Source organism: Megalobrama amblycephala, linkage group LG15, assembly GCF_018812025.1.
Source record: "Megalobrama amblycephala isolate DHTTF-2021 linkage group LG15, ASM1881202v1, whole genome shotgun sequence".
NCBI classification, from domain to species: domain Eukaryota; kingdom Metazoa; phylum Chordata; class Actinopteri; order Cypriniformes; family Xenocyprididae; genus Megalobrama; species Megalobrama amblycephala.
This window is the reverse complement of record NC_063058.1, coordinates 6,084,367-6,103,978: the sequence shown is the minus strand read 5'-3', so window position 1 is coordinate 6,103,978 and position 19,612 is coordinate 6,084,367. Positions and strand designations below refer to the sequence as shown.

The window sequence follows — 19,612 nt, the reverse complement described above, 5'->3', positions numbered from 1 at the left end:
ATTTCACAAATATGACTGCACCTTCATGGGCTATTTTCTACTACAAAGGCACCACTGAGATCTCAATCATTTTTAAAGAATTAGTCATCACATCCTGGTCAGGTTTTTACAGTTTTTAGGATGGTACATTTAATTGTGAAAAAATATTATATATCATGTCTTAGGATGTTCTACAAATCCATACACTAGTACCTTTTCCATAAAAAATATGATCTTTTAACAATGCATTTGTTGTCACTTGACAGATTTAAAAAAAAAAAAAATCTTAAAAAAAAAAAAAAACGTCCATTGAATTAAAACATTTCTTTTACAAAATTTCTCAGTCCTGAGGCTTCATGAAAGCCCTTTTGGGTTGATTTTCAACAACATTGCAGTTAATGTCCTCTTCTTTCTTAGCAATGGCGGCGCGATCTCGTTTCGTGGCAAACTTTTTTCTCATGCTCCCAACCAAGCTTTCATATCTGAGAGAAAAAAATAAAATAAATGTCTTTCACTCACAAAATCTGGCCTGAATATTACAGACATCTCCTGTAGTATGACATCACATTTTCCTCTCACCTTCTAGCCATCTCTTCATCTGTAATATCAGTTTCCATTCTGCTCACAGTGTTGTCCTCATCTTCATCCTCCTCCTCCTCTTTGTGTGTGTTCATTAGTAACATTAATTTCTACAAGAAATCAGTTTTGTGGTAAACAAACAACATTCAATGTTATTTAGATACATACAATGAATACATTTTTCAGATTCCAGGTCACTAATCAAATAACCAAATTTGAGACATTTATTGGTTAAACATTAACAAAATTACATTGAGCAAGTATATTAAAAACTGCACAACATGATACAATGAAAAATATGATTATCAAATAAGTTGTTTATCATCAATTTAGGAAAAATTCAAAATGGAAGAAAACTTGTGGTCTCACACTCTCAAAAGTTTACCTCAACGTCAGGATTGAAGCCTCTGAATGACATTCTGCCATAAACCAAATCCTCACAGGGAACGTAACTTCTCTCCTCAATGATGTGGTTTCTTGTCAAAATAAAAGTTATTCTTAATTTAGATACAGATATTATATTTTTCATTTAACTTCAGAAGCAGAGTTTAATAAATAAAAAAGGCATTAACACATCAAATGCACTGCATTTCAAATTATTATGCAAGTGACATAATGACGTAAGATTTCAGTAGAATAAACATTCAGATTTTAGTTTTTCTAAGAAAATTTTTATTTATCCATGTCTTTTTAGATAACTGGTATCAATCTCAGACAAAATAATTTGCCAGGTCTATGGAAACCCTACTTAGAGGTTGTTCCACATTATTAAGCAAGTCACAGTTCTCATGCAATATGGGGAGGAAGAAAGATCTTTCTGAAGATGAAAAGCATGAAATGGTGCAATGTTGTGCAAAAGGCATGAAAACAACTAATATTGTGTGAAAACTGAATGGAGATTTAATTATCATAAGATTTGAGAGTGATTTAGAGCACAGCAGAACTCGGTCAGATAAATGCTTATTAATGAAAGTTCCTGTCAAAAATTAATTGTATTAAAAAGGGCAGCTATAAAAAAAAGCCAGTGTTGAGCAGCAAACAGGTATTTGAAGCTTCTGGTGTCTCTGGAGTCTCAAGAAGCTCTCCATGCAGGCTGGCAGTTGTGCATAAAGATGCATTTTAGACACCACTAACCAAACCTCACAAAGAGAAACATTTACAGTGGGTTTAGAAATACATGAAGACTCATTTTTAAATAGTTTTATTCACTGACTAATGCCGTACTACAATGGATGGTCTAAATGGATGGATTTTTGGATGGTTGGTGAATGGCCACCACGTTCCAACAAGACAAGTCAGCAAGGAGTTAGAGGGTGATGATTTGGGCTGGAATATTGGGAAGTGAGATGGAAGGTCCCTTTAGGGTCTCTGAGGGTATTCAAATTACTTTTGCAAGATATGTGGAGTTCATAACTGGCCATTTTCAGCTATGGTATAAAAAGGAGGGTAGTGCCTTCTGAAATACAATGCACTATGCATTATCCCATGTTGCAAAAAAACACCACAGCAATAAAAGTGTTTGAAAACGTATTTCTACACCCACTGTAAATGTATCTCTTTGTGAGGTTTGGTTAATGGTGGCTAAAATGCATCTTTGCGCACAACTGCCAGCCTGCATGGAGAGCATCTTGAGACTCCAGAGACACCAGCTTCCTGCTCGCGCATTTTATGCGCTCTCGCTTTACATTAATGTGCTCTGCGATATGCGCTCCCAATTCAGCAAAACGCGGGACGGGTGGTCACTCTACACACATCTCAAAACTAAAAAAACAACTTTGCAAACTTCATTTTGGCTTGAGGTTTATGGAAGCCTATTTCCACCACATGGGAAAAAAAAACATGCTTTGGCAAATCAGAATTATGACATTAAAAAGTAATAACTCTAACATAAGTCATTATGAGATACTAATTTACAATTATGAGAAAGTCAAAATTATGACAAAAAAATAAGCCATAAATGGCACAATTCATCTTATGTCATAATCATGGCTTTTTAATCACATAATTTGTACTTTGTCATAATTTTGACTTTTAACATAATTATAACCTTTTGTCACAATTTCAGGTTTTTAAAGGTGCCCTAGAATTAAAAATTTAATTTATATTGGCATAGTTAAATAACAAGAGTTCAGTACATGGAAAAGACATACGGTGAGTTTCAAACTCCATTGTTTCCTCCTTCTTATATAAATCTCATTTGTTTAAAAGACCTCCGAAGAACAGGCGAATCTCAACATAACACCGACTGTTACGTAACAGTCGGGGTGTACGCCCCCAATATTTGCATATGCCAGCTCATGATTGAGGCATAACACAAGGGCAGTTAGTATTACACAAGGGCAGGATGTCTGGATGTGCACTGCTGAATAATCAGACTAGGTAAGCAAGCAAGGAAAACAGCGAAAAATGGCAGATGGGGCAATAATAACTGACATGATCCATGATAACATGATATTTTTAGTGATATTTGTAAACTGTCTTTCTAAATGTTTCGTTAGCATGTTGCTAATGTACTGTTAAATGTGGTTAAAGTTACCATCGTTTCTTACTGTATTCACGGAGACAAGAGCCGTCGTTATTTTCATTATTAAACACTTGCAGTCTGTATAATGCATAAACACAACTTCCTTCTTTATAAATCTCTCCAACAGTGTAGCATTAGCCGTTAGCCACGGAACACTATCAAACTCATTCAATATCAAATGTAAACATCCAAATAAATACAATACTCACACAATCCGACGCATGCATTCAGTATGCATGACGAACACTTTGTAAAGATCCATTTTGAGGGTTATATTAGCTGTGTAAACTTTGTTTATGCTGTGATAGAGTCGAGAGCTTGGGAGGGGGCGGAGAGCGCGCGATTTAAAGGGGCCGCAACCTGAAATCGGCTCGTTTGTAATTATGCCCCAAAATAGGCAGTTAAAAAAATTAATTAAAAAAAATCTATGGGGTATTTTGAGCTGAAACTTCACAGACACATTCAGGGGACACCTTAGACTTATATTACATCTTTTTTAAAAAAGTTCTAGGGCACCTTTAAAGGGTTAGTTCACCCAAAAATTAAAATTCTGTGATTAATTACTCACTCTCATGCCGTTCCACACCTGTAAGACCTTTGTTCATCTCCGGAACACAAATTAAGATATTTTAGTTGAAATCCGATGGCTCCGTGAGGCCTGCATAGGGAGCAATGACATTTCCTCTCTCAAGATCCATTAATGTACTAAAAACATATTTAAATCAGTTTGTGCGAGTACAGTGATTCAATATTAATATTATAAAGCGCCGAGAATATTTTTGGTGCGCCAAAAAAAAAAAAAAACGACTTATTTAGTGATGGCCGATTTCAAAACACTGCTTCATGAAGCTTCGGAGCATTATGAATCAGTGTATCGAATCTGCTGTTCAGAGCGCCAAAGTCACGTGATTTCAGCAGTTTGGCAGTATGACACGCGATCTGAATCATGATTCAACACACTGATTCATTTGTGCTCCGATGCTATCTGAAGCAGTGTTTTGAAATCGGCCATCACTAAGTAAGTTGTTATTTTGTATTTTTTGGCGCACCAAAAATATTCTCGTCGCTTTATAATATTAATATTGAATCACTGTACTCACATGAACCGATTTAAATATGTTTTTAGTACATTAATGGATCTTGAGAGAGGAAATGTCATTGCTCCCTATGCAGGCCTCACGGAGCCATCGGATTTCAACTAAAATATCTTAATTTGTGTTCTGAAGATGAACGACATGTGGAACAACATGAGGGTGAGTAATACATGACAGAATTTTCATTTTTGGGTGAACTAACCCTTTAACTCATAACTGAGACTTAGTATCTCATCATTTTTACTTTTACTCTCATAATTATAACTTACCAAAGCATGTTTTTTTCTTATGTGGTGGAAATGGGCTTCCATAGACATTTGTTTTGTCACCCAATGACGTTTATAGACATTAAATGTGACTTAAGAGTCGAAATACTTCATACTGAGGTCAGAATATGAGTGAAATGTCAGTCAGGTCTCTCTCACTCTTTGGTCTTGAGCTCAGGCAGGTCCAGGAACCAGTGATCATCACTGATGATTCTCTTCTCCTCCTCGTCCAGCTGTTTCCTCGCGTCTGCATCTAACCCTCTCTGCATGAACTACACACACACACACACACACACACACACACACACACACACACACACACACACACAGAGAGAGAGAGAGAGAGAGAGAGAGAGAGAGAGAGACAGCTGTTATCAGACTCTCAGTTCACTGCAGCACGAGACTTGAGACAAAACCCCAACATGAGCATGTTTTGTTACAGTTTCAAACAAAAGCTCGTCACCGAATAACTCCATTTTCTGAATCCCATAATGATATTAGAGCCGATTCTGGTGTCTGTGAGGGTCAGGGCTTCTTACCTTCATTCGCAGGAGATTTTTAGACAGTTTCGCGGCACCATCGTTCGCCATTTCACACAAGAGCTAAACTACACGTTTTAATGTGAACGAATATAAAGTGCTTTTCTTTCAATTATGTGTCACATCGGCAGCATGACTGTATGTAGCACAAGACGCTGAAATAAATACTAGACCGCATGCCATGAAGTCTGCGCAAGCGCTGTAGCAAAATGTGCAAGGCTCGATTAGTCGCACAACACAGATCGATTGACAATAATTGCAGTTGTATCATTTATATTACGAATATAATAGTATAATAATTTTTTTAATTTAATAATATTTTAATCATTTAATAATATGATTTAGTTTAAAGCTATTTACAATACATAATTGCAATTAATGTATCGATTATTCATGCCTGAGGAGCTCTATTTCCAGTGATACTAAACTGCAAGTTGGCAACACCTGATTTTCCTTCTCAAAATGCACGGCTAAGCACTTTCTTGTACATTTCATCACAGTGAGGATTTTTTGGTAAGTTAAACAAATCCCCTTTGTGTAACACAGTTGTAGTTAAATGTTGTCATATGTACAACTCTGTACAAGAACAGAATTGCAATGTATTTTCCATAGATGGAGGTTTCAGTTATATTATTTCAGTTTTTATTAATATAATTGTAATGCTGTCATAATATATTCAAATATTGATACTGATATGTTCGTTTTTTTCCCTCATTACCACACCGCTATTTTATTTGTTTATATCACTATCAATAATGCCACCATGTTTTTGACATACAGTAATACCATGGTGCACTTTGAGTACCTTGGTACATACATGTGGTAATTATATGGTGTATCCAAGCCTCAATATTCTGTTTTTTATAGGAAAACCTCCATCACAGTGTGACCGAAGCCCTGGAGGAGAAGGAAAATGGCCCCAGCGGGTCCAATGAAATGCGCTTGGACAGAACTGACCACTGGCCTGTCAAGGAGAAGAAAGGGAGGTGCAAATATCCCGGCTGTAAAGGGATCGGTGACATGCACTTGTGCATCATATCAAAAAGAATCTGCTTTCTGGAGTTTCATGCTGACATGAGTAAGACGGACACACATGCATAACATTTGTTGTTCAGGGACAGTATGAATTCATGTAAGTGATTAAATTGAAATTCAGATGCTGTCACACAATGAAAAATATTGTTTGCACACCTGTATTGTTGTTTAAAGTTTGTATTACTTCCCAAAGCTCAAACAGTTAAGGTAAGTGGCAGTGGCGGCTCGTGGATTTTAAAACAGAGGATTTATTTTTATTATTATTAACTACTTATATACAGGATAAATAGAACTGATGACAATACACAGCCCTGTGGAGATCTGATCGATGTACAAAATGTTTCTGATAAAACTCCATTCATTCTAACCTTTCTACAGGTTATAAAGTCCAGGATTCATAACAACAGCTCATGACAAATATTAAATTAATTTACAAGTTTATTAGCCAAGATAATAGGATTCATTGTGTTGAATGCTGATGAAAAATCAACGAACAACAATCTGGTAAAATAATTCCCACTTTCTAGGTGCTGATGGAGAGCATCCAATAGAAATAGTTTTGCATCATCCACACCTCTTTTAGTGTGATATATGCGAACTGTAATGAATCTAATTTCTTATCCGTTACTGATATAATCTGAGACTTGACTTCCCTTTCCAAAGTTTGCATCATTAGTGAGGTTAGAGCAATGGGCCTAAAATCATTAAATGAATTTATGGATTTCTCTCTCTTTGGTATGCTACAATTGAAGTTTTCCATAACTTAGGGACTACAGCCTGATCCAATGATGCTTGAAACAGTTTATAAAACACCCCACTGAGCTGCTCCGCACAGTGATTAAGTGTTCTTCCCCAAATACCATCAGGTCCTGGAGCCTTGCTAACATACCCTATGTTTTTTTAGCTGTTTCAATATATTCTGAGGACACAGTTTCAATGGGGCAGAGCACTTAATATCGGTTTAAATTTTTCAAGTTTGACAATTAATTCATCCTTCTCAAAACATGTAAAGAACAAGTTTAGATCATTAACCAAAAAAATCTGCATTTCTTTTTTCAACTGGACCTTTCTTTGTTATAGTTATGTCTGGCATATTTTTGATTCCATGCCAAACAGCCCTCATATCACCCTGAAGTAACCCATGGCTTATTGCTAGGAAATACCGTCAGCCAGAATAATAGAATCGACACAAAAGTTAGGTTCAAAACCACTAAAACTTGATCATTTAAATCAGGGCTACCGTTTAAAAAACCGCCCCAGTCCGTACATTCAAAGCAGCTTTGTAGGTGCTCTGTACTGGAATCAGTCCAGTTTATAATCATCTTTTATACTGACGTACAAATCATTATTTGGGGCTCGTCCGGGATTTGTACACCAGGACTTCTCTTTCCCAAAGTGAGAATCATGCCTAGTGATTCACTTGGTGTGAGCTTTTGCAAGTATATAAATATATCAAATACAAAAACAAATTAATTTATAAAAAATTAATAGTTTTTTTTTTTTTGTAGTATTATCTCATTGTGGCTCAAAGTTTCCATATGACAGCTGCGAAAAACTGCTTGAACATTTTTAGTGTTATTTATATACTTAATACTTAATTTATTAATACTTAATACTTAATATTTTATATTTTCAGCTTCCATTTTAATTTTAGCTGTCATTTTTGTTAGTTTTTATTTTTTTATTTTTTTTTTCGTTTTAGTTTTTTAGTTAGTTTCTCAGTAATTTTATTACCTCAGATGAAACTCATTTTATTTCAGTTAGTTGCATTGGCAAAATGTAGAATTTTCAGAAAGATTCTCCTCTAATATTTATATTTTAATTTAATTCAGATTTATTTCAGCTTTAATAATTTTAGTTAACAATAACAACACTGGATAGAAATTAAGGTGTAAGGAAAGGGTCAATTGTAGATGTAATTACAGAAATTAATTACATATGTAATTATATGCAGGTATTTATTAAATACAAGTACAATGTAAAAACATGTATGTACACAATAAGTGCATTGTATCAAATGATTAATTTAAATTTTAGTATATAGTAGTTAATGACACTTAATATAAAGTGGGACCATATGGGCTCATGAAACATAAATACATTTGAACAAGTCGGCACAGTCCCCTAAGTCAAAGCAGTTTATCCTCATGTCTGTGATGTTCTGGTGCTGCCATTTGTTTGGGGCATGTTGCTATGTTGTTGCTAGGGTGTTCTGTGTGGTTTAAAGGTGGTTGCTTTCTGGTCCAAGTTAAAACAGCCCACTCAAGCCTCTATGAAATTCTGGTCTCTATATATGGCTAAAGTCCATCCTACAATGTAAGTCTAAGGGAATTTTCACTCTTGTATTGTATGCCAGGTGACAATTGTTAGTCTGATCACTTAGAACAACTCTGGATTAGGAGATTTGTTCAAACCATGTTTTTAAACACAACTAATATCAGTTGTTACTGATTATACAAACTCCTGCACCACCAGTTCTTTAAGTGACATCTGTGACACCTGTGCATGTGGAGAGTCTTGCACTCTGGTCAGCTCATCCTGTAACTGAGCCACAGGCAACTCAAGACTGTAGCCCAAATCAACAAGAGCCTCCAGTAGGGGCCCTTGATACCTTCGGAGCTCGTAGCGTCTCACTGTGGGCAGAGCTCTTCTGCCAGTTTGAAAGGCTGCGTCAAAGTCTTCTAGATCCCTTTGGCACACCAATATGGCACACAATGTTGGTATCACCAAAGTAGGGTCGTGAGAAGACAGTTTCTCCTGAAGTACTAACGCCTTCTGGAGGCCTTCAAGAGCGCGAGAAAAGCGCCCCCCACGCAGGAGGTTATATGCAGCTTTTAGTTCCTGATGAGTGAAGAACGCTTGGAACGCTTGTGATTTTCGGACACACCGGAGGGAGTACAGCTGAGTAAGATAGTCTCTGAGGGCTACGCGCCGCTCAGCGATGTTCTCCTCTGAGAAGTTGCCCCTCATTTTCTTCCTAGGCATCACAATGTCTTCTATTTCCTCATTGAAGTCCACCAGGAGCTCCTGATGAAGGTGAAGGAAGTCTGAGTAGCGTCTCTCAATAGCTACACGCTCACAGTCGTAACTGCCTGAGCGGATCACCACAATCTGGTATACCTGAAGGACAGAAATAAGCTGTAAACTTAGACCTAATATGGAGGAGACAGGAAGCATTGCTGTCTGGTAAAGACATGTACAGCTAACAGTTTTTGATCCTAAGGCAGTGTTGTAGTACCTGAGACCAGACTTGAGTCTTAGTCCAGGACCATAATTTCATAGTCTTGGTCATGTCATGGACCCGGCCTTGACTTGAGACAGAGTCTGGTCTCAACTACTGTAACACTGTGGATACATTTTTTTTTTTTTTTTTTTTCCCCGACTTTCTCGTATGTATCTGCTCTGTGCTATCACATCTCTAGACCAGAGCTGCGGCTATTTGTGTGACACTGAAGTGAAACCAGGCTTCATTCAGCCCAAAAGACAACATATTTTCAGTGTCTGAATCATTCAGACCCTCTTCTAATCTTGGCCTGTATTCAAGAATCAAATGAGCTGGTCTCGACTACAACACTGCCCTTTAGGTTCCCTTTAGGTTTGAAAAAAACAAAAAAAGGAAGGTTATTATTCTGGTTCCCAAAAATAGTAATCAAATAAGAACCATACAGTAACATTAGCTGAATGTTCTGTGTTTGTTGGGTGGTGAGTGAACTATGGAAGCTTGTTTCCGCCATGGAATAAAAATTTCAAAAGTAATTGCGACTCTTTATCTCCCAATACTGACTTTTTTTTTTCTCGCAATTGACTGTTCGCAAAGACCCACCCCCTTTAGTTACTGTTGGTATGTCGACAAGCCATGCCGCTCTCACCATGTTCTCACGCAGTGAAAAATACATCGCTGAGCAAAGAGGACACTGACAATGTGTCGACAGACAAGACAGAGCAGGTTACTTTTGATATGAAACAAATCTCAAATTTTGTAATTTTTTAAGGACAAATTTAACAATAAATACCATTTTGTGGCTCTTTAATGTGTTGTGACAGATCACTGTAGCGCCTCAGTTCAAGCGGCTCGTGAAATGCAAATGACGGTTCAAAACGGCTGATTCTGTGTTATGACTGGTTAGATCACCTATCAATCAAACTGCTGGTGAAGGTTAAATTTTGAGTTTATATCTCACAAATCTGACTTTTTTCTTCAGAAACTTGGCAATTGTGAGAAAAAGTTAGAATCGTTAGAGAAATGCTACCTTTTCGATGGTGGAAACAAGGTTCCACAGTGACCATCCTTTTTCCAAAACAAATGAAATTTTATGCAAAATGCAGTACATTCTTTGAATATAAAGTGGAAAATGGAAACGGTTAAAAATATGAGGTCGTCGGCGCCGATAGTCTTGTGGACAGCGCACCGACATACGTATAGCGCTGATGTGCTTCGGGCAACCCAAGTTCGAGTCCCGGCTTGCGGACCTTTCCCAATCCTGCCCCCCCTTCCCTCCCACCTTGCTTCCTGTCCAATCTATAGTATCCTATCATAATAAAGGCAACAATCGCCATAAATAAAAAGCAAGGTCTTGCTGATGTCAGACAAAAAGGAAAGTCGTTTAAAGGCCAGGACACACCAAACCGACATGTTCAACACGTTGCCTCTTGTCGGGCTCATGTCGGCGGCAAGTTTTCCTGATTCAGCATGTTGAATCGGCGTTGAGGCCGTCGGTGAGAGTGGGAACTCTGAGTGGATGTTCAGCTTAGCGAACGAGTCAGTGCACGAGAAATAAAGCGAAAGAGATGAAAGAGAGTCTAGTCTACGTCAAATTGGCACAGACAGAAGGCTGGTCTAATGTTATTCCAAAACGTGAATATTTTCATAACAAAATGAGCCAGGCAAGCTACTACATTTTGATGAAAGATTATGGAATAATGGAATTATTAATCTGTTGGAATAACAAAAATAGAATGTTTAACTACAATCTTTGATGTACCACATATTTGGACATCGTTTGATCGATGATTCGGGTGTTGGGGATGTCGAACAGCAGTTTAACGCTTCTGAACTCCTGCTTAACGGCTCTCCAGTGCTGCTGCAGTTCCGCTGTGGTCAGACAGGAGGCGCTAAAAACCAGATCAGCCTCTTCAGCTGTGAGGATACATGAAATCAACACGGTGACCATACAGTTCACATGCCATAACACACACCACCATAGACTACTGAATCAGATTCTGCTCTCATAATTTAACAGTTACAAAACAACTGACCATTATTGTATAATGTCTCCTGCTGTGGTGAGGAATGCTCAGGAGGTGACAAAACTGTTTCTGTCTTGGTGTCGTGTGGTTCTAGTTCTTCCTCCATAACAATGTGCTCTAATTTAGCTTTCTGCGAAGGAATTTAACAGGTTATTACCACAACTCGCATAGAGTCATCATTACAGATAGCATTTTGGTACATAAGAAAGATGAGGCAGATCCATTCTGATCTCAACAAGGTTTATGGATGATGAAAAATGTTCATTTATTATCATTATCATGAGTCATTGCACTCAAAGGCACTGAAAAGGCATTAAACTGTGGATTCTCCAAAGAAATATGGCTCTGAAGATACTAATTTAAGCCACGGTAATTGCATTTCTTTTATTTATTTGTATAATCCATCCATCCATCCATCTACATAATCACACTTAAACTGTTATGTGGTCAATTTACTTTGATATGCAAAACATTTTTGGCATTAAAAATACTTTTAATTTCACTGTATGACCCTCTCATTCACAGTCAGTTGTCTTTCAAAACGATGAACCCTTAATGATTACATAACTAAACTTATCCATACCTCTCTAGATGACGAGGTGGCTCAACTTACCCCACTGGCATATTTTAGCATCCAAGCTGTTTTGTAAGGCTAAAAATTAAAACAACGCTGATTGTGGAACTGAGTATGTCCTGTAGAAAGTTAGTTACTTCAGATTTTATTAGCACTAGCAAACAACACTGAGTAAAGGAAAACAATACTCTTCAATTACACATGAATGGAAGCTTCTAGAACAGTTCTTTCTGATGGAAAAAAAAAATTAATAAAGAAAAATGTAAACGTTTATCCCAAAATTACACAACATCAGATATATCCCATGCAGTGAAAGGTAGAAGGCACACTTCCTCAGGAAATACAACTATAAATAAACCTCTAAAGGAAATGGCTCACAGACATGGTGAGACTTTGATGTTGTGCAGGTAACAGAAGATGTAACGGATGAAAATCTCACATCGCTCTAGTATATCATGTGGTATATCATCTACAGCACAACACACTGAAAATATAAAGAACAAATATTGACCCACCTGTGCAAACAGTTCCAATTATCAGCAAACGCTAAAAGTGCTGATGTGAAATCTTTAGCTTTGTTGTATTTCTAGAAGTGAACATTTTCATGTTTTCTGTTTCTGTTGTTCATGTAGGTTGAAGCTGAACCTTTGTTCATGAGGAAGTGAAACCTGAAAGAGGGAGTGTCATTTTGCTTCACACTGTATGTTGAACACATTATCATTGGTTTTCATGTAATAAATCTACACTCAGCCATGCAGAAGTGTAGTGAAACAATGACATACACTCAGTTCATGTTGCTGTAATCATTCTAGAGATGCTGGTCCCTAATTGCAGGTAATGTTTAAATAAGGAGCCTAATGTAAAACATTCCCCACACTGTTGGACGACCACCAAAGCAACCGCTGAGAGTATCTTTTTTGGTATTATGTATTTGTCCAATAGATGGTGCTGTACAGTTAAATTACAGTGGCAGGCTGTTCTGGACAGTGATGGTCTACATACTTATTTTATTCACAGAATGCATATAAATTAGCAAGTGCCAGTTAACATTATGGAAAAAAGCCATTTCATACTAAAATACTTGGAGAACTAATATGGTTGTCCATTCATGCAACAGTGTTGTTACTGTTAACTGAAACTAAAATTATTACAAATTGTTTTTGTCTGTTGAAATGAAGCGTAAATAAAATAAAATAAAATATAAAGTAACACTTTATTTTAATGTCCTTGTTACATTTACTTACCATAGTGATTATGCATAATTACATGCAAATAACCGTCAACCAAACCCTAATCCTACCCTAACACTATAGTAAGTACATGTTGTTAATTAATGTTACTCAGTACTTTAATATATAATTACACTGTAACAATGACACCTTAAAATAAAGTGTAACCAAATATAAATATTAGATGAAAAACTTTACGTTTAACCAAAATAGAAATTTTAGCTTATAGCTGAAATAAAATAAGTACTAAAATTTCTAAAACTAAAGCGGAAATAAAAATAAAATAAAGCTAGATATAAAGACAAAAAATGACAAAATTACTAATACTCAAAATAAACAAAAAATAAAACTGAAAATAAAAAATAAAAGCTAATTCAAAAATATAATAGTATAAAAAAATACTAAAATAACAGCAAAGGTGGCAGCAAACTATCAAATTTGAATTTGCATTACTTTGGGATCAAATGTTATTTTTGAAGTGGGTTTGATTCATAAATACACCAGTTCTATCAATACAAAAAACAGATTTTGGTTTATCAGTCGTTTTTTTTTTTTTTTTTTTTGGCGCACCAAAAATATTCTCGTCGCTTTATTATATTAATATTGAACCACTGTACTCACATGAACTGATTTAAATATGTTTTTAGTACATTAATGGATCTTGAGAGAGGAAATGTCATTGCTGGCTATGGAGGCCTCACTGAGTCATCGGATAACAGTACAATATATGTTACCAATATATGTTACAGTCAACATATATTGGTTGTATATTGGTGTGGACATTATGAATATAGCATCATTATAGTTACCGTTCTTGGCATGAACATCTTTAGAGTTAAAAACGATTTTTAAAAATGTATCGTTATAGATATGTTGCTTAGTGTGAACTGGCCTTATGTGTGCACACACATCTTTGTAGGAGTGAAGCTACCAAAAATATCTCCAAAAAGTGAAATTAGTTTCTGAGACTCCAGCAGCATTATTTGTTAAGCATGACTTTAGTTTCCAAACAGCTTTTGGGAGTCACTCTACTGTATTTTCGGTTTTCTTGATGGATGTTTTTGAAAGTTTCTTTGCCATCAGATTAGGGTTGTATCTCGATGAGGGTGGGCGATACAGGGCAGATTCTGTGAGGCTGAATGAGCGTCTGAAAGGCTCATCACTGTATGGGACAAGGACAGCTCTGTGATCTCCAGCTCATCTCATTCATACAGGCATAAACACATAAACCCCACACTGCTCAGAGAACAATGACATCAAGCCAGTTATTTTAATACACCCCATTGTGTCTGACGTGCCAGGCTGAGCCTTGGTATCTATTTATTAGTTTTGATACATACATATTCTATTGTTCACAGCATAAGTCGTGTTTTGTTCGTCCGGGGTGGTCTGGGATCAGCTCGGTCCAGCTGGGAGACGTTAGACTGCCTCATTGTGGTTCTCAGAAGATCACTGGAGATGGGATGTTAATAAGATGTGTCATTTGAAATGTACAGTTTTCATTCAAGTATTGAGACACTTAAACAATAGTTTCATTTTACTGTATTTATTTATTTATAATAAACTTATTTTTGGCTTAAACTTAGCCACTATAAATTAAATTACATATGCAGTCTGAGTGCAAGGCATACAGAAGCACTTAAAAGTCTCTTCAAGGTTAAATGACTGTGAGACTGCTGCTAATTTATGATCTCCTGAGCTGATATACATGACTATATGCCAATGTGTCATGGTGATAAGATTTTTCTTCACAGCATTAATGAATTTTGATGCTTTGTTGAATTAACATGTGCTGTCTGCTTCTGGCATGGACATATATGTCCCTGAAAATAAATAGCTGTATGTGTATATCGGTCCAACTGGCGCAGGTCACAGAAAATATCATAGCTGGACCATTTTGAGTCACACAGTTCATGCCAGGAAAACTGATTAATATTTGGCTTCAAAAAATGACAGGAGGATGATGTATAGCTTTATCTTCCCATCAAAACACTATAAAGAGATGAATAGCCTTAAGAGAAGATTGCAAATGTAAAGTGAAATAAATTAACATATATATATTACCAGCAGACACTTTCAGTTGTGACATATATCCAAAGGAAATGGCTACTCAAATGAGAAAAAAATGTAGGGCGGGGCTTGATTTTTGTCCATGGGAAATTGATTGGGTGGTTGTGGTTTGCTATTGGTGGATCCCATATGAATGACAGGTTGCCCCGCCCTCATGCCAGTTAACACGTCATCACAGGCCCTGTTTACATCTGGTATTAAGATGCGTTTTGGTCGATCGGATCACAAGTGGACAGTGCTAAAAACATATGGTGTAAACGGGGTCTAAAACATTTTGAGTTTTTCCACTTTCAACCACTTCCAGAGGTAGTTGAAAACTCATCCGACTGGATTGCTTTCATAGTGTAGACGATCATGTGATCAAACAGCCACAAAAGACTGCCTACTCTCCACCTACTGACTTAATGAGTAAACATTATGGAAAGCGCGCTAGCCAGATGGGATTTAAACTTTGTTGGCTGAAGACACAAGTTTGATTTGAAGGTGAAAAATGTACCAAGCACAATGTTCTCTCACCATTCCTGATTTCTAACACACACTCACTGCGTTCGGCTGGTCTTGCGGCTGTCAGAGCAGAAACGAAAGCTGCTGCTCTTCATATGTTTTCCCACCATCTCTGTATGTTCATATGTTCATAATTGTGCAAGCTTATTTTGTCCATTAGATCAAACAGTCTGAAAAAAACCCTTACGTATACCTGCCCTTACCCGCCCATTGACCCTTCCCTCGAAGAAGTCAGGACAGAAGTGGTTGAAAGTGGAAAAAAGAGATGGATTAAAACACCAGGTCTAAACGGGAATGTGTCTCCCTTGTCCACTTGTGATCTGATCGACCAAAATGCATGAATCTTAATACCAGATGTAAACAGGGCCATAGAAGAGAAGAGATGTTATTTTGATGACATGATTTTAATAATGATTTTGCTTGGATAAATCATTAATAATAATTACTGCAAAATTTGTCCATTTTGATCTCATGGTTGTCAGGGTTATGTTTAAGTCTGTTTAGTTTCATTGTGTTTTGGTTTTGTTTTCCATGTTCCTGTTTTACCTGTGTTCCTGGTCATTATTAGTTTCCATAGTTACTCATTAGTTCCTCACCTGTTATGTTGATTACTCTGTCTATTTAAACCCTTAATGTCCTCTGTTTATTGTTCCATGTTGGAACAATTACATGATTGTGCTGTATTATTATTCCTGTTCTCCTGAGTGTTCCTGTTGGATTTACTAAAGATTTTTGTTATAATTACTGCATCATGCACTTTCTACAGCTGCTAATTGTGACAGAACACAGAACCTCAAAACAAAAAGTAAAGAAAATGGACTTACTAGCAGTCCACCTGCTCTGCCTAGAGTAGGAGCAGCGTAACCTTGAGGACCACATTAAGGACTTCCTAGATCTGCATGCCTCACCCACTACCCGGATTGCTTGTTTTCCGTCTTCTACTACACCATCCTTAGCAAGCGTTCCAAGGCACGTCTGCACAGTGATTGCGTTTGGGGGAATTTTTACCGCATTTGTGGAGTGGGTGTTGGTGAACAAAGAATAATCCACTGAGGAGGACATCACACACCCTACTCTGGACCCAGAGCCCAGCCAGCCACCTCCCACACCCTGCAAGGTCCCACACTATGCCAGAGCCTACCGCGGACTAGGAACCCGAACTTGCCATGATGCCTATGCCAGAGCATACCATGGCCCCAGAGCCAAAGCCCAATGAAGAGTCTCACCAGGTGCGTGAGCCAGCAACATCATCCGTCCCAGTGGGATTGCTCTTGGAGTTAGAGAGCAATGGAGTGGAGCCCCGCCCACACTCCCGCTGCTTAGTATGAGCTGCATATGGCCTCTGCATGGGAAATGTTATGAGGATTTGGTAGAAGATAATCTCCATGGTATCCTGTCCCCGCTGGTCCCACCAGTTCCAAGTCTCTTGGGTCTCTGCTTGTCCTGCCCAGCTCCAAGTCTCCTGTGTTTCCACTGGTCCTGCCCAGCTCCAAGTCTCCTGTGTCTCTGCTGGTCCCACCCAGCCTCCCTCTCCCACCTCCTCTACCAAAAACAGCTAGTCCTTCAGCCCCACCTCCGTTGTTTCCCATCAGGTCCCTCAGCTCCCCCTGTGCTGTGTGGATCTGCCTCATGTCTTTTGATATCCAGCTTTGCCTTGGCAAGGGGATCCCATGGCTCCACCTCCAGCCGCCGAACCCATCACTCCACCTCGGCTCGTCGGCCCCACCTTGGCTCCTCCCTCCCTCGGCTTAACCTGAGCCCCATCATCCTTAGGGCTTCACCAGACTCTCTTGTCCCTCCAGCTTCGCCTTGGTCAGTCGTCGCTCTGCCTGCACCATGGTCTTCAGCTGTGCTTTGTCCCTCCACCTTCATCGGCTCTGTCTCAGTCTGTCATCCCCCTGGGTTTATCTGCCAACCCTGTTCCCATTTTACATGTGTTCCTGGTAATTATTAGTTTCTACAGTTACTCATTAGATCCTCACCTGTTCTTTGTTCTGTTGATTATTCTGTCTGTGTATTTAAACTTTGTATTGTTGCGTGTCATTGTTTTTACGTGGTTGTGCTGTATTCCTATTCCTGTTATCTCCTGAGTGTTCCTGTTGGATTTATTAAAGAACGTTTTTTGTTGTAATTCCTGCGTTGTGCACTTTCTATGGCCACCAGTTGTGACAATAACATTTATTACATGGCTCTCTGAAAAGCTTGATTCTGGTTGATCATTCGTAACATTCCAAATTAAGTTAAGGTGCATTCAAACATTTGCATTTCATTCAAACGCAGCTGCTGCCGTCTTGCACCTTGGTTATGAACAGTATTTACTGTAAAATAAACTGGAGGATTATTCAGTATTAATAGTAGGCCTACTGTAATATTGTTGAAGTGTCTGTCTTGTTGTTAGAACAATTGTTTGTACACTGTATTGTAATTGTTATCTTGTAATGTATTACAAGATAATAAACAGGTAAGATTTTCTTCTCAAATCAATATTTCATGACACCACAGGAATGTTTTTCCAATGAGCCTGGTTTGCTACTTTTAATTATTCAGTGGAGCTGTAGCAAATTTATATTCAGACAGATGACAATACAAAAATCAAAAGTGGGCAATTTGCCCAGCATTCACAACCCATTCACATTCTTTCCTGCACTTTACCTCAAAAGACAGGAACTAATTAGTGTACACTGTATAGTCTGTTCAGTACAGTAGTTCACTGTGAGCACCGTCCTGCTCTAGTGCACCGTGCCGTCATGTTTCCTTCCACAGCACCATTAGTTGTTTGGGTTTTCGTATTCTTCAGAGTCTGGGATAAAATAGACTGCAGCGTTGGATGTCAGAGCCAACCACACATGTTCAAGGCCTTCCTTTTCTCAGAGGACAACCAGCAGCTGGGTTATCATAGATATAGTTTTTTTTTTTTTTTTTTTAAATAAGAATGTTTTGTTTATTTTGTCCATTTCAACTCTCAAAGAAAAGTTCCCTGTTTATTTGTTTGATTGCTGTAATGTTTTTTTTCCCCTGTTTCCACACTCTCATTTCATGTTGCATCCTTTACCCCTAGACGGGGCGTAACAGGATCAGAGCTTAATCTGTGTTGTACACTATATCGCCAATAGTATAGGAACACCCCTCCAAATCATTGAATTCAGGTGTTCCAATCACTTCCATGGCCACAGGTGTATAAAATCAAGCACCTAGGCATGCAGACTGCTTCTACAAACATTTGTGAAAGAATGGGTCACTCTCAGGAGCTCAGTGAATTCAATCATGGTACTGTGATAGGTTGCCACCTGTGTAATAAGTCCATTTGTGAAATTTCCTCACTACTAAATATTCCACAGTCAACTGTTAGTGGTATTACAACAAAGTTGAAGCAATTGGGAACAACAGCAACTCAGCCATGAAGTAGTAGGCCACGTAAAATTACAGAGCGGGGTCAGCGCATGCTGAGGCGCACAGTGTGCAGAAGTCGCCAACTTTCTGCAGAGTCAATAGCTACAGACCTCCAAACTTTGTGTGGCCTTCAGATTAGCTCAAGAACAGTGCGTAGAGAGTTTCATGGAATGGGTTTCCATGGCCCAGCAGCTGCATCCAAGCCTTACATCACCAAGTGCAATGCAAAGCGTCGGATGCAGTGGTGTAAAGCACGCTGCCACTGGAGAGCAGTGGAGACGTGTTCTCTGGAGTGACAAATCACGCTTCTCAGTCTGGCAAACCGATGGACGAGTCTGGGTTTGGCGGTTGCCAGGAGAACAGTACTTGCCTGACTGCATTGTGCCAAATGTAAAGTTTGGTGGAGGGGGGATTATGGTGTGGGGTTGTTTTTCAGTGGTTGGGCTTGGCCCCTTAGTTCCAGTGAAAGGAACTCTTAATGCTTCAGCGTACAAAGACATTTTGGACAATTTCGTGCTCCTAACTTTGTGGGAACAGTTTGGGCATGGCTCCTTCCTGTTCCAACATGATTGCGCACCAGTG

The 19,612-nt window shown here is 38.3% G+C and overlaps 2 protein-coding genes and 1 long non-coding RNA gene across 4 annotated transcripts; 1 reads left to right on the top strand and 2 right to left on the bottom strand.

Annotated features, from left to right (window-relative positions):
* Positions 1–98: 98 nt before the first annotated feature.
* Positions 99–5,198, bottom strand: mphosph6 (M-phase phosphoprotein 6). Its single transcript, XM_048158709.1, has 5 exons — positions 4,982–5,198; positions 4,602–4,714; positions 944–1,034; positions 559–668; positions 99–461 (listed from the first exon to the last, which is right to left on the bottom strand). Exons 1-5 carry the CDS (start codon positions 5,030–5,032, stop codon positions 320–322), a joined length of 507 nt encoding a protein of 168 aa, XP_048014666.1. The 5' UTR covers positions 5,033–5,198; the 3' UTR covers positions 99–319.
* Positions 5,199–5,354: 156 nt separating this feature from the next.
* LOC125247419 lies at positions 5,355–18,527 on the top strand. Its single transcript, XR_007180077.1, has 3 exons — positions 5,355–5,494; positions 5,849–6,059; positions 12,470–18,527. It is a non-coding gene; the product is annotated as an uncharacterized LOC125247419 (long non-coding RNA).
* Positions 8,037–12,490, bottom strand: snx20 (sorting nexin 20). 2 transcript variants are annotated; one of them, XM_048158707.1, is made up of 4 exons: positions 11,877–11,912; positions 11,273–11,393; positions 10,999–11,153; positions 8,037–9,136 (listed from the first exon to the last, which is right to left on the bottom strand). In XM_048158707.1, the coding sequence occupies exons 1-4, from the start codon at positions 11,895–11,897 to the stop codon at positions 8,468–8,470; spliced, it is 966 nt and encodes a 321-aa protein (XP_048014664.1). In that variant the 5' UTR covers positions 11,898–11,912; the 3' UTR covers positions 8,037–8,467. The 2 variants fall into 2 exon arrangements, with proteins under 2 accessions (XP_048014664.1, XP_048014665.1); XM_048158708.1 differs by lacking the exon at positions 11,877–11,912 and adding an exon at positions 12,353–12,490 and having other exon boundaries at positions 8,039–9,136.
* Positions 18,528–19,612: the final 1,085 nt, after the last annotated feature.

Excerpts from the sequence above, each read along its gene's own strand:
- mphosph6 (XM_048158709.1), bottom strand. The coding sequence starts at position 5,032 with ATGGCGAACGATGGTGCCGCGAAACTGTCTAAAAATCTCCTGCGAATG. Across the intron at positions 4,715-4,981 it reads AAAATCTCCTGCGAATGAAG|TTCATGCAGAGAGGGTTAGA; the intron begins GTAAGAAGCCCT and ends GTGTGTGTGTAG. Across the intron at positions 462-558 it reads GATGAAGAGATGGCTAGAAG|ATATGAAAGCTTGGTTGGGA; the intron begins GTGAGAGGAAAA and ends TTTTTCTCTCAG.
- snx20 (XM_048158707.1), bottom strand. The coding sequence starts at position 11,897 with ATGCTAAAATATGCCAGTGGG. Across the intron at positions 11,154-11,272 it reads GGAGACATTATACAATAATG|CTGAAGAGGCTGATCTGGTT; the intron begins GTCAGTTGTTTT and ends GTATCCTCACAG. Across the intron at positions 9,137-10,998 it reads AAACGATGTCCAAATATGTG|GTATACCAGATTGTGGTGAT; the intron begins GTACATCAAAGA and ends TCTGTCCTTCAG.